Source organism: Lygodium microphyllum, chromosome 10 (assembly GCF_053477565.2).
Source record: "Lygodium microphyllum isolate KBCC chromosome 10, Lygodium_microphyllum_v1.1.10, whole genome shotgun sequence".
NCBI classification, from domain to species: Eukaryota; Viridiplantae; Streptophyta; class Polypodiopsida; order Schizaeales; family Lygodiaceae; genus Lygodium; species Lygodium microphyllum.
In genome coordinates this window covers 81,487,785-81,502,368 of record NC_141144.1, presented here as the reverse complement: position 1 = coordinate 81,502,368, position 14,584 = coordinate 81,487,785, and the positions used below count along the sequence as shown (strand labels likewise).

At 38.5% G+C, this 14,584-nt stretch overlaps 1 protein-coding gene across 1 annotated transcript; it reads left to right on the top strand.

Annotated features, from left to right (window-relative positions):
• Positions 1–2,869: 2,869 nt before the first annotated feature.
• LOC148030217 (uncharacterized) lies at positions 2,870–12,700 on the top strand. Its single transcript, XM_087687221.1, has 4 exons — positions 2,870–3,958; positions 4,152–4,266; positions 11,544–11,774; positions 11,995–12,700. Exons 1-4 carry the CDS (start codon positions 3,052–3,054, stop codon positions 12,095–12,097), a joined length of 1,356 nt encoding a protein of 451 aa, XP_087543347.1. The 5' UTR covers positions 2,870–3,051; the 3' UTR covers positions 12,098–12,700.
• The last annotated feature ends 1,884 nt before the right edge of the window (positions 12,701–14,584 follow it).

Here is a 14,584-nt window from a genome sequence, read left to right as displayed (position 1 = left end):
ATAGAAAAATAGAAAATTCTTAGATTGAAGGTGTGCATCTAAAAAATGTATCCCTCTCCCAAATATTGAGGTTTTTAAAGTCGCTACGCTTTTTAAGATTAATTAATCAAAATAACTTGTTCCATCGCCTTTGTGTTTGAACAGTTGGTAAGTGGTTTCACTAAATCGGAGGCTCAAATGAGCTCGGATTCCATGATCAATTGAAAAAAGTTTAGGGTCCTTAAGGAATAATGAGTCTTTCTCGACTTAAAAAAAATTCATAGGTTGAATAATTAGTCTTGCCATTTGGAGCCATAAATACATGATGCTTATGAAGATAATGCAATGCATACATGATACACAACTGTAAACCTTTCAAGACCATTAATGATTTATGAACTTATGATAATGATTTTGCATGAATACATAATACTTACAATGATGACACAATGCATACATGATTCATAACCATACATAATAGAAGACCATAAATTATTTATGAACTTATGATGATGATCTTACCTCAATACATGATACTTAGGATGATCATGCAATGCATAAATGATTTTAACCCTATATCATACAATACCATAAATTATCAATTGAAAAAAGTTTAGGATCCTCAAGGAATAACAAGTCTTGCTTGACTTACAAACTTTCATAGGTTGAACAATTAGCCTTGCCATTTGGAGCCATAAATACTTGAAGCTTATAAAAATAATGCAATGCATATATGATACACAACCGTAAACCTTTGAAGACCATTAATGGTTTTTGAACTTATGATGATGATTTTGCATGAATACATGCTACTTACGATGATGATGCCATGCATGAATGATTCACAACCATATATCATAGAATATCGTAAATTATTTATGAACTTATGATAATGATCTTACATCAATACATGATATTTTAGGATGATCATGCAATGCATAAATGATTTCAACCCTATACCATACAAGGCCATAAATAAATTACGAACTTATGATGATGAGTTTGCATCAATAGATGATTCTTATAAAGATAGGTAGAACAATTAACCCCATTGTTTAGAGCCAAGAATATAAAATATTTTAGCATACAGACATGATAGTTATCATGATGATGCAATGCATAAACAATGATTTATGATCACATACATGAGGCCCAAAAATTTTCTTATTGAATCATTTCTTGAATCTGACATAAAGCTTACTCAAAGCGTAAAACATAAAGCATGTAGTAATATAAAACATAAAGCAAGACACACACACAGCACCTATTATTTGATATTCCTTCATTTCTTGCAATCGTCCATTCAGTTTGATGCTTGCAATGGCCCTATATTCCTCTTGATATGATTAGAAACTTGTCATCAACTTTGCGATTAAAATTGTGTTATGAACTACAATTCAAAGAGACCAAGAGAAAGGGAAATGATGCATGCATAAGTGTATGTTAGCATTGCATGAAGGCCTCCCAATCTTATGACTTGATTTGACATGATAATTGTCTCAATTGCTGTTGTAGCAAACCAATTTCAATGAAGATTGCCATTCATAGCTATACAGTACTACAATTAGAATGATCATTGAAATCAGAGCTTGGAGACAAAGATCCCATAATTGAACATTGGCCTAGTAAGATTGATCAATCTACAATCCCTGATATTGCCCTAATCCATGAGCTTCATTGAAAGGCAAAGATTCAATGACATAGATAGGGAGGTAGGCAGTCTAGGACCGTTGATTCAACACTTTGCAGGCAGCAACCCCCACAAGGTAACCCTTTTCACGTTCTAAATATGAGAATTTCTTGAGGGAAGGGGAAGGAGCTCTAAACCAAGGGAAGATTGGGGAAGCTACATTAAACTTTCCCAAATAAAATTTCTAATGTCCATGCAAGGGGGAGAGCTCATCAAATCAAATGGCCTTCATACACCACTAGCCTGATCATCTAATCCACATCATGCACCAAAGGCATATTACCAAAATGAGTTCATGCATGAGGGAGAGAGTTGCTGCTGGGAAGGGGAAGGAGCTCTAAACCAAGGGAAGATTGGGGAAGTTGCATTAAACTTTCCCAAAGAAAGTTTCTAATGTTCATGTAGGGGGGAGAGCTCAACTCATAAATGGCCTTCATGCACCACTAGCTTGATCATTGAATTCACATCATGCACCAGAGGCCTATTATCAAAACGAGTTCATGCACGAGAGAGAGAGAGAGAGAGAGAGAGAGAGAGAGAGAGAGAGAGAGAGAGAGAGAGAGAGAGAGAGAGAGAGAGAGAGAGAGAGAGAGAGAGAGAGAGAGAGAGAGAGAAGTTGTTGGTGAAATATTTATGTGATTAAAGCAACATGGAAAGATATAGAGAGAGTGCCTTCAAATTTTGTTTTTGTAGAACCTCTTTTAGGGAGCAGAGACTTTTGCCTTGACTGATGGAACTTTTATAATCGACAGTCTTGATGAGCCTGGTATCACACAAGCAAGAAGTAGCAGTAGTTCACTAATGAGCGGGAGATCGATAAGGACTAGAGACCTTCATATGAAGAAAAGGGAAAACGGTCAGCTCAATGGGAGGAAGCCTCTCAAGGTCTGCAAAGAAAATCAGATTAAAGCTTGATGATGATGGACATGATAGCTCCCTCGCCCTGTTCAAGTCCGAAACAGGGTAAGGGGGTATTGAATGCTTCCTAGAATAGGCCCCTTTGGCCGTGAACTATGTGTAAAGGGCCAACAACCCTTTTTTGGAATCCAGGCCTGTAATTGGCCCTTTTTGCACACACTGGGCGTCCTCAGGCTGGTGTGTAAGGGGCCATAGTATGAGTCACAACATATGCTTCCAAAGGTCATCAAAAATTTGACAAAAAAAGTAATGAAAGCTCTTTTCCCTCGAAATTCAAAACATTTGAATAGCTCTAACATCTCTCTCTCTCTCTCTCTCTCTCTGTGTCTGTGTCTGTGTCTGACCTTATCTCAGCACTGCCAAATAAATGAAGAAAGGTTGGAAACGATACACAGGAGATTGAAACATGCATTGCGGAATAACATTCTTCGCCTGAGTAAGCAGGTTCTCTCCAGAACGAGAGGATGCGGGAGGCGGGCAGCGTGCACCACCATGGAAGAACCGTATTTAAGCTCCAGAGCCATACCATTGGAAGTCTGAAAGCCAGCGGGTTCAGTAAAATAGACAGGATAGACCGCCATGGACATGGCCTTAGAGCTACAGTGAGTGGAGCGCACATCGGCTTGAAGAGGCTCCTGTGTGAAGACAGAGTTTCTGATAGGTCTGCACGTGAGCAGCTTGCTTCAGCTTGGCGTCCTTGGTCTCAGGGACCTGAAATATGTGGGTTAGGGCAAACTGGACACAATCACAGGCTTGAAAGCAGATTTCACAAACATCACAAACAGCTGATATGTGATACAAGAAGCAGGAAAAGGCTGTGTATCGAAGGTTGTGATTGCTGCAAATTCGAGATGGCATGTCTGAGCAGCACAAGTCACGTTCTGCAAGGAAGTTCCATAGATGGGATGGCACTCGCAATGGAAGATGCAGAAGTAAATGAGAGCATAGAAGATGAAGTTAGACGGAACTTCAGAGATTTTAAAAAAGTTAGAGATGATATCCTTGACACACAAGGATTAACTCGACATGCTTGTAAAACAGTTGATTCTGGCAAAGCAGAAAATGTTTCTATCCAACATGATGCAGAGATATTGAAGTTCTGCAGGGTGAATTCTGAGGAAGTTGGCATTGAAGATCATCTCACAATCAAGACTGTTGCAACAACCAGTGACTCTGATACATGCAATGAGTTTGCAAAAGAGTTCTTGCCTGTCACACCACCTCTTCTGTGTAGTATTCACCTTGAAAGTACGACTGTGAAAAAACCTTGTAGTACAAAGAGAAAGAGAGAAACTCTTCCACATTCTGTTCAATCATGTTCACGACCATTTGTGGATGTTACCAACAAATTCAGAATACAAGCTCCAGCTGGTAAGCATGTGTATAAACATCAATGTCATTGTCATTGATCTGGATTCTCACTAAAATCCACATATAATATTAACAATAACACTGGTTCTCTTAAGGTTTCTCATGAATCTCACGGAAGGTCATTTGCACAACACATGGATCTATTATGTAATGATATTTGTCTTACACAATAAAACATTCTCTTATGTCACAGCTGTAAAAGCAGAATTGGAGGAACAAGATCTCCATCGATTAAGTCAAAGACAAAAGCAAATTGATTTTGGGAAGAACACCCTAGGGTATGAGCACTATGTGGAGCTTATTCCTCGGTATGATATCTATTCCAGCATTTGTGGCTTGCGAGTGCTATGATGTGTAATAGCATAGTTTGTGCTTGTTTTGTTGTGTTTGCACAATGGAAGAAACACGAACAAATCTATCACTAAGAAAAAGTTTAAGGCTTTTGCCTATTTTGCTATGTGGGTGCGGCTTGTCACTAATCACATGGGCATCCAACTAGGAATAATTCGATTTGATAGTGGAGGCGAGTCTGTTTCAAATGAGCTCATTTAGTTTCTACAGTAGCATTGTATTTGTATGGTTTGCACTTCAATCTTGGATTGAGTTTGCATGGATCCACAGATTCAATCTAGGTTGGAGACAAGATTTCTTGAAAGTCCAATGATGGTTATATGTTATCTCTTGGATTAGATCCTATTTCTTGGTCAAATTATTAGGGGTTCATTGTTGCAGCTTCTTCCATGGAAGTGGAGTTTGGAGCTCTCTATGATGCCACTCTTGAGGCTTCCTACCTTTAATCCCTCCCTCCTCATCAAGTGCCATTGCCATTGCAAGGATCCTAGTTGTATCCCCCAAGATTAGGTATGTGGGGATGCACTTCCATTTCTTCAGAGAGAAGGTTGAGTAGGGGATTGTTTGTTTTCATTTTCTCCCATTTGCATAGAGTCATTTGCCCATCTACACAGAATCATGTTGACCTCCTCACAAAGATGGTCAATCAATTTTGTTCCATTTGTATAAAATCATGTTGACCTTCTCACGAAGGTGGTTTTTTGATTGATACTGCAATGCTTGTGTGACATTGATATAGGTTCTCCCTCCTAAGCAATGCATTTGTAAAGTAGGTCTCAACTCTTCTTCCACCATTGGTTTCGACTTGGTAGGAGGATGATTGTCTCTTTTCCATTCTACAGTCTACTTTCAGGGTTTGGTTTGTCATTTGTATAGATCTCTCCACTGATTTTCACTCATGTTTGTGTATGGATGATTCATACATATTTTAAAAGGGCACTCAGTGCATGAGACCCTTGCAAGGGCATTGCTTGAGTGGACCTTGTTGCATCATCATGTGTGTGCTTGCATACTCCCTTTGCAAACACCTTGTGTTTGTGCACTTCAAAGTGGGACACTCGTATTTATAAATACGAGTCCCTTCTCAAGTGAAGTATCATGCATTGTATAGCATGCTCGACCCTTTTACACTGTTGAGTGGAGATTCCAAGCAACATCTATTGATCTTGGATTGTCATCATTGGATTGCCTATTGAGAAACCAAGTCATTCATTACATTTTCCCTCCATTCCTTATTTTGATCTCTATTTACAGCCTTAGAAAGGCTTGCTAGGCACTGCTTGAGAGTCAGGTTGCTAGCCTAGAGACTTCAATGGGTGCCACTCAAGACAATCTATGCTCATAAATACGGCATTGACTCCAGCCATTTGTCATTCTACACATTCATTCCTTTCAATGTTTTGTTACTCTCTTTTGTTCTCTCCATTGCTCACATCCCACATGGAGGACATTGCAATTCGTGGTCTCCATCTCTTCCTACACCAGGTGCCCTATTTTCCACACCTTCTAGGCTATGTTTTGGGGTTGCAAACACATTCTCTCTTCACTAGGCGTCATTATCCATCACTTGGCGATTGACTTTCTTTTGTTGGTGGCCTCTCTTCCCTATTGGTGTGAGCTTTCACATGCTCTGGACATCTATGTTTGATAGTTTGTGGCCTCTATAGGTTGCATTTATTTGTTTGGTGGTTGCTCCATCATTAGGCGGCCTTTGTCATCACTAGGTGCCATCATACTAGGCTGCGTTTTGCAGTTTGGACACTCCTTAGCATTGGCGCCACCTCTAGTAGGCATTGCTACTGCATCTAGTTTGGGTTTTGTAGTTCTTGGTCCATTTGGGGTCAGATTCCTTTATCTGATAGATTGCCTTGTGATTCCTCATCCTTTGGAGTTCTCGTTCGTAGTTGGTGATCTTCTTCTTCAACTTCGATGACACTAGAGAATTGTGTTTCCTTCATCTTCATCATACCTTCTATACCCTATTGCTCGGAGGACTATGTTTTGCTCCCTCTACAATGGAGATTGAAGATTCCCTTCAAGTGTTGTTGCTTGATCAAATAGGATAGTGTAGTCATCTTCAGAGCTTTAGCCTTGCTATATCAGCTTTATTTAGCTAGCATGATTTAGTGATTTCATCATTCATTATCTTCTTTTGTGTTTTCTTTGATTTTCTTCTTTTCTTAGTGTTTGTCATACACTTTGTTTCTCTTCGCAAACCTTACTATCACTTTGATATGGTATGAGTGCATATCATTCCATCACACTATTTTGACATTTTCATCACCCTTCCCATCTCATACCTTGTCTTCTACACCCTTGTGGGTGGTTGGGTATGTTCCTTTTTGATAGGCACGTGAGTTGACCATTTTTTCCTTGGATACTCACTAAAAAGAATTTGGAGATTTAAAAAAAATCAAAAGAAAAGAAAAAAGCAAAGCCTACAAAATGTAAAACAAATGGGCTCCTAGGAGAGGTAACTTGTCAGAGATTTGTTCATCTCTTGGAGAGGTACAAATGTTGGTAAAATATTTTAGGGTAGACTTATGCTATTTTTGGATCAAGTCAAACAGTTTGCATCATTCACTAGCATGATTGCAGTAGTTTTGGGCAGGTTAGATAATGGCAAGATGAGGCATGCAATTCAGGTAGGTGCCACATGGCAGGTAGCTTGCCCATGTAGCATTTCTAAATTGCTTTTTATGCAATCGACCTGATTTGCTGCAATTGACTAGTTTTTTTATTGGCTGATGTGCCATTTTTTATTAATTTCCTTGGCCTATTTATAGGCTGCCCAGACCTGGGGCACATACATTTAGTTTTGTGTCGTTGAGGGTGAGAGATCTCTGGTGGATACATTCAAGAGCTTGTTGTACATATTTGCTCTCCTTATTCAACATCTATTCATTGCAGATTTTTATGTTTTTCTATCTCACACACACACACACACACTCTCTCTCTCTCTCTCTCTCTCTCTCTCTCTCTCTCTCCTTTGTGTTCTTTTCTTTCTATTAGTTTGGTCTTACACTTCCACATTCATTGTACTCTGACATGGTATTAGAGTAGTGTTGAAGAGCTGATTGATCTTGGGCAAACTTGAAGAAAAGATTTTAGCACGACACCAAGGCTATACTTTCAACATTGGAGGGTGAGTGGGAGGGTTGTGCATTGACACAAGGGCTAAAGTGAGTGGAGAAGCGTTGGAAAGGAGTAGAGTTGCTGAAATTTTTTTGTAGGTTTTGCTGTTTGTAAAGGAGAAAAGGCTGCATTTTCAGCCTTTTGTTGCAAATGTTGAGTTCTCATTGATTGTGCTGATTGAAACGAGTTTGGGACGAGTGGAAGCCCTAGTAGGTTGCATTTTCGGAGTTAGAGGGGGTTGCTATTGTTTTTGTGCAGGCTATTCAAGAGACAATGTCTTTTGAGCTCAACGTGGAGTTCCAAGCTATTATGGATTGTAAGGTCCCTGTGTTACCGGCTCTTTCTTAAGATAAAAAACTTGATGGTGAGAATTACCACATATGGTGGGTGATGATATCTTCCATCTTGGAGTCCCATGATTTGGCGGAGCTAATGATTGAGGCCATGGACTGTCCTTCAGCCCGTGACTTATCCAAGCTTTCTTCTGATGAGAAAGTTGAGTTGGCAAAGAGTCAAGCACATTGGGATAAGCTGAATGTTTGCATCTGATCGTTCCTTTCTCTCATGCACACTGGTCATGATAACCCACAGAGCATGACTGTTGCTAGAGATATATGGGTGGAACTTGGATTAGTTGTACAATTGGATAATTGTGATGAAGTAGATGTCTCTAGAGGTATAGATGCAGACATTGAACCAGAACAAGTCCACTTCCATGTGGGGGCATCTCAATAAGCTTTGGAAATTGTAGGTGCAAGTTTATTAAGGAAGGTGATTATCTCAGACGACAGCAATAACTCATTCTCTTGCAATTATCGCCTTGATTTAGTACATTGTACTCTGTCTTGATTGCTTCAGGGGTGAATAGACACCCTTAAGTGGGAGGAGTTGGTTTTGATGGTCTTGGATTAAGAGGAACATCTCAAAGGTAAGAGTGCTCCAAAGACAAAGGTGTTGATAGGTCAATCTTTCCATAAGAAGGGGAAGAAATAACAAGAAGAAGACGGATAAGAAGACGAAGGAAGTCAAAGCAAAGGAGTCTACTTGTCACATTTGTGGCTAGATAGGTGATTGGAAGGAATGTCTCAAGAAGGACAAGGACGCCAAGAAGGAGTCTACTTGTCACATTTGTGGCTAGATAGGTGATTGGAAGGAATGTCTCAAGAAGGACAAGGACACCAAGAAGGAGAAATCTACGAAGGACTTAAGAATGGTGGTTGCTCGCTTATCAACAACCTTTTTATATTTGGATGTGATTGAGGATTTGACATCGGTGGCTTTTGATGCAACGATGATGGCACCATAGCCTTGTGAGTGGATTGTGGATAGTGGTGCTTTCCGCCACACAACTTCTATAGATGGTATTATTTGTATGTGTCTGAGGCATGGGCAAATTCTCATTGGTGACAGCTCTACGGTCCTTATTAGAGACAAAGGTGATATGTAGCTGATTTCGGAAGGGCATGATAGTGTTCACACATTAGAGGTTCTCTATGTGCCAAGTATCATCTACTTTCAATGAGCAAGATTTGTGCATTAGGCCTTATGGTTGAGTTTGATAAGGATTGCTTTCGAGCTTTCGAGCTTTGGAGTTTTTGATGGAGATTTGAGACATGTTATTTGTGTAGTGTAGGTCATGAGAAAAATGAAGTCTACAAGATGTGGACTTCATCAACCTTTCTCTCTCTTTTTCTTTCTTCATTGATACAAACCTAGCTATGGCATGCTCAGTTCAGCCTCAACTGCAAGTATCTTAGGAAGGCAGCTTATGGTCATCTTGTTCATGGATTGTCGAAGATCGAGGTGAGCCACCTGCCATGTGTGTCTTGCATTTGTGGCAAGTAGCAAAGAGATGCAATTCCCAGTAAGGCTTTGCAAAGGCAAAAGAGCCTTTGGAGCTTGTTTTGACGGACTTATATCGTGAGTTTATAGCAAGGAAATTTGATATAGAATGAGAGGAAATGAGCTTTTTTTACAGAAGAAGGTAGATTAAGTGCAAAGAAGGAAAATAGAGTAGCACAAGTGTCCAACCACATGTCATAAATTGGGACAAATGGTAGGACCTTTGAAAGCTCGAGTGACAAGTGCTTTGACACTTCACTTTCTTTTTGATGGCTTTTCTTTCTGAGTTGAGAATTGCCAAGAATTGAAAAAAAACTAAATTTAGTAAGAATTGTCAAAACATAGACTTAGTATTTTTAGCAAGTCATTTTTATTTTTTAGGATTAGTATTTTTAGACCAATTTAGTACTTCTAAAATTTAGGGACCCTTGAGTATGAGATTGTATTAAGGCTTTTTTTGAGTACATTACAAGACCAATCTTAGAATTTTTGTAAGAGTTTTCTACACAAAGATATGTGCATTTTCAACTTTCAATTTACATATGCACATTGTATAGACTTTTCATGATCATGTCATCTTGTTGATTGTTATTGTCTATTTTGGTAGATCCAACCCACACTCCAATAAAACCATATATTTATACTTCAGTTTTGGTCATCGCCATTAGTAAGGCCATATAGATCGAATTGTCTACTATCTTTCTTCTGACCCATTGTGTGGGCCCACCATAACTTACAACTACTCATTAGTAGCGAGCTCCAATCCATTCTTCTAGATATCTCTTAATACAAAGAAAACAAACACAATAAGTAATTGACTATGCACATTAATTAAAAAGGATGCAAGTCCTTTTCTCTTATGTTGTAACAATTTTCCACAAGATCCCTCTATTTCTTCTCCACATTTTCCTCATCTGCATCCATTTTGCCTTCATTCTGTCGAGCCATTCCTTGTTGGTATGTACCTTATGAGATGAGCTACTTAAATCAGCTTTACTAATTCCATGGCATGGAGAGTACTTATGATTCTTGAATCTCACCACGTTTGGCTTGGCCAAGTGACTCTTGTGATTACACTGATGGACCTGAACTCCAAGCTCACTCTTGATGATGGTTGGAAACTTTGGATATCTAGCCAGGTCTAGGCTAGATATTTCTGTATTTGTCAGCATCCTTAGTTTTTTAATGTCTCTTGATTGGCCGGGCATGCATGCGCTGTGGTATCTTAGAGGTACTAATTCTCTTGACATTTGGTACACCCATGGCACCACTTTTCAGGGATATTCAGATTTAGATTGGGCCATGACATTGACAAATGGAAGTCTCACAGAGGTTCTCCCTTGAAATTCTCATGGAGATCAAGGTCTTTTTGTTGGTACAGTCAGAAGCTTGCAAGTTTTTAGGCAGTGGCAGAGACTACCAAGCTTGCTATCATGCTGCACTTGAGCCTATGACTTCTTTAGGATTCCTAGGATCAGCCTACACACGTCTACTCTGATGGCCAGATTGTTACCACCTTTGCTTGGAATCTGGTCTTCTGTTCAAGGGGCTGACACATTGAAGTTCATTATCATCTTGTTCGAGAGCAAATTGAGCTAGAAGATGCACTTCAATTGGAGTACGTATCTACTCAGGACAATGTTGCAAGGCCTGATGGCCATGATGCAGGGACGGTTGATTTGCATAAGTACAGTTGGCTAGCTTTTGTCCAGTCAGTCTCTAGGGTTAAAGTCGGCATGTCTCATGCCGATATCTTTAGTGTTAGACTCTCATCTCATAGCATACCTTGGCATTGTAAGATTTAAATCCTCTATCAGCCTTTGTCCAGTCAGTTTATAGCATTCAAGTCTGCATGTACTCGTGAACTTGCCCTAGAACAATTTGCTACACATTGCAAAATGTTTGATGTGATTCTCATCTCACAGCAGACATTGTAAAATATAAATCTTTCATCGTTTGGACGCATACTCGTGCTCACCAACCTTATACTTGATTTAAGAATCGGGTTTGATCTTGTTGCGAGTGTTATAGTCCTTAAAAATTTGTTTAAATGAATAAGACATTGGCATTAGGGCCGTAAACACTTGATTGAGCTTATTGTAATATAGAAACTGTGTAACTGTACGTCTGTAAAATGAAGAGGATATTATGCCTGTTTTTCTTAAGCGGTCTTGTGATGAGACCAGTCAATCTTTTAATTGTGACGCTTAAAACACGGTGCCTCAGCTGGCTATGTATGCTGTGGTCTGATTTGCAGGTGCAAGAGGAAGAAAACGGACCCGCAAACTCCAAACCCTAAACAGATTTGCAGCAAGCGGAGCTGGGATGGCCAAGTGCGCAAATGGAGAAGGTTACTGCACGTTTATGATCCTCCTGTGGAAGAGGGCGATGAGATGGCAGAGGACTTTGTATCCATGAAAGGCGATCTTGTATCCATGACATACGCACCAGACTGTGTTGCTACAGACGAAAGGCCCGCTGGTTCAGAGTAAGCCCTTCCATTACCTCAACTTTTTTGCATTAAGAACTGCACGCAACCGAGAGAAAAACAGAGCTGAAAGGCATAATATGGCAAATAGATATACATGACCAAGAATTCTTTTTCTTCCAAAAGGGAGAAGATAGTGGCAATTGTAAAGGAATAAGAAAACCTCAACATAGCTAGCCTTTCATAGATTGTAAAGAAGGCTTTTGGCAACTCTTTGCAGATCCGATGCTGAGAACATGAAGCCCACCGAGGATAAGAAGGCCAATGACTTGTCCATCTATGAGGAATGGACGGAGCCATATTTCTGTGACTGGAACGTCTGATCATCGTTGAGAGTTCATTTGTTTCTTTATCAATATTGCTTGCCTAATAGTGCCCATTTTGCTGTGTCTGTTTTTTTTGGAGAAGGGCGTCTTTTGGCTTTCAAAATTTCCTCAAGTGCAACTTTTGTTCTAACAAAAAATAAAGAAATCTTTTTTCTTAAAATTTTCCTCTTCCTCAGCTTCCTCTCTCTTTTTGTCTTCTTTTCTATCTCTTTCTTATCTTCCACCCATAATTTTTGCTAAGACAAAATTTCAAGTAAAGAGGTTGGGCATATAATCTTTCTTACTTTGTCATCTTCACCTTCCTTTCTCTTGTTGATGATACTACATGCCCTTGCAATTACCTTGTCATGTTAAGACAAGAATTGTAAAAGGTTCTTTCTTGTTAGGATTCTAACAATCCTATAGAAGAGTGGTTAATTGAATTTGTTTTGTATTTCTAGATCATAATACTTGATGGTATTGCAACTAAGTTACTACATCTCTTGGATGTATTTTTATCTCATGGATAGTATGATGTATCATATTGAAACAAAGTTATCTACATCTCTCGGATTTACTTTTGTCTTATTGATATATTAAATACATTGCTATATTCAAGGAGCTCTTAATCTTTAACTAAAGAGAGAAAATGACTTTTGAAGCCTTTGGGAAGATGAGTTGGCCATTGGTAATTGTGTTGTTTTGGAGCATGCTTAGAGTAGTGTATGGCTTTGATGAATGTATGGTTATATGCCATTTTATGGCATTAAACATCATCTTATTGTGACCAATTAACTATGAACAAAGAACCAAGTAGTGGCCGTTATAAGAGAAATTTTGAGCTTTTGGTTGTCTAGTTTCATCTTTGGGTTCTATGGGTCCCTATTTTTCTTATGTGTTGGCATTGCTTCCACTTTACAGGTTGGCCACATTTGGTCTTGTTGGCTAGCCACAAGTTTCTTGTTGCTTATGAGGTGCCTTTGGTGACTAATGTTCATGAAAAATCAAGGTTTAATGTAAAATGAATTGTAATTTGTTTTGAAAACCACCTTCAAAGTTTAAAGTAGAAGGTTTAAAACTTTCGACTTTTAAAAATTTTAGTTATAAAAATGGCAAATATATATGATTTTACTCAAAAACCCCTCCAAAATTTTGAGTTAAAGGTTTTTGTATCTAATATAAAATCTCTCATTCATTCCAAAGGACTTTGTTTTAGCAAATAAACACAAAAGTGTTTATCCTCTTTGGACTTATTTGCAAGCAAGATATGGTGAAATAGATAATCTTTGTCTAATCAAATTAGAAGAGGGGTTGTAGCCCAAGAGAGTTGTTGTGTGGATGTGTATATAGGTGCATAAGTTCAAACCATGGGTACTTCCTTGAGGTATCTTCTAGATTTCAAGCCTTCTCCAAAAGAAAAAAAGCTTGAACCTAATGTTGTATGCTTATTGATTTGATGGGTTGGCTTGAGAAACTTGTGACTTTCAAAGATGATGACTATGCCACATTGTAATAAAGAAAAATCTAGCCTTATTTCTTGAAAGGCTTTGTAATTTAAAATGTAGACTTTAATTCACTCTAGGGCAAAACAAATTCTCAAGAGATCATTATTTTGCTTTTTTATGAGCTCTTGATCAAGTAATGTGTCCTTGGACTTCTTCTTTTGGAGTATTCATTTTCTTTTAAACTATAACAAGTAGGATATTAAGTTGTATAGCAAGACTTGAAGGCATTGAAGTCATTTTTCCAACATACATCATTATATTGATTTCTTATATCAAGGGCCATGCCCTTGGAGCTTTATGGGAGCATTTTTCCCTTCTTTGTGAGCCATTCTCTTTAATAACATACTCTTTCAAATAGGACGGCCATTAAAGCTTTAGAAGCTTTCAAATTTCTTGAAGTTTGGTACAACTTTGGCCTATTGGATTCATCTACAGTAGGGATTATCTTGTACTCTTGAGGCTTTTATGGGATTGAAGGCATTCTTGTCTCATAGAGTTATGGGAAGTGAATTTGGGGCTTTTGGACATCAAAGCTCAATCTTTCATAATTGAGGCTTCAAGAAGGTTAAAGTCTATTCAGGAATGAGTTTACCTCAATCTATAAGCAATTAGGATTATCAATTAGGTGACATTGATAATCATTCTTCATTAACATTGAAAGAAGTACATTAACTAGTTCTTAATTTCTCTCTTATAAAATCCATTTGTTGAGCCTAAATCCTATTACTTGAGAGAAATTAGGAATTAAGTTTTCTTCTACATTTAAATCCTCTTTTACATTTAGATCCATCTCTTAAAATTGGTTGAATTGGTCAAGAATTGATTACTAAGTTGAGATTGTGGTTCTAATTTGTTACCCCCTTGCTTTCTTGATCATTGAATAATCCAAGAATTGTTAAATGATAAGTTGCAACCTAGCGAGTCATTGGTTGTTGGGGTAAACCCTTTTTCATCATTGAATTTTGCCTATTTTTCTTACATATCATTGAAAGCCAAAAGC

What these genes read in the sequence shown, in the direction of transcription:
- LOC148030217 (XM_087687221.1), top strand. Translation starts at nt 3,052, where the DNA reads ATGCGGGAGGCGGGCAGCGTGCACCACCATGGAAGAACCGTATTTAAG. An exon ending in CAGAATACAAGCTCCAGCTG is followed by an intron (nt 3,959 to 4,151) that starts GTAAGCATGTGT and finishes CTTATGTCACAG; the next exon opens with CTGTAAAAGCAGAATTGGAG. An exon ending in GAAAGGCCCGCTGGTTCAGA is followed by an intron (nt 11,775 to 11,994) that starts GTAAGCCCTTCC and finishes AACTCTTTGCAG; the next exon opens with ATCCGATGCTGAGAACATGA.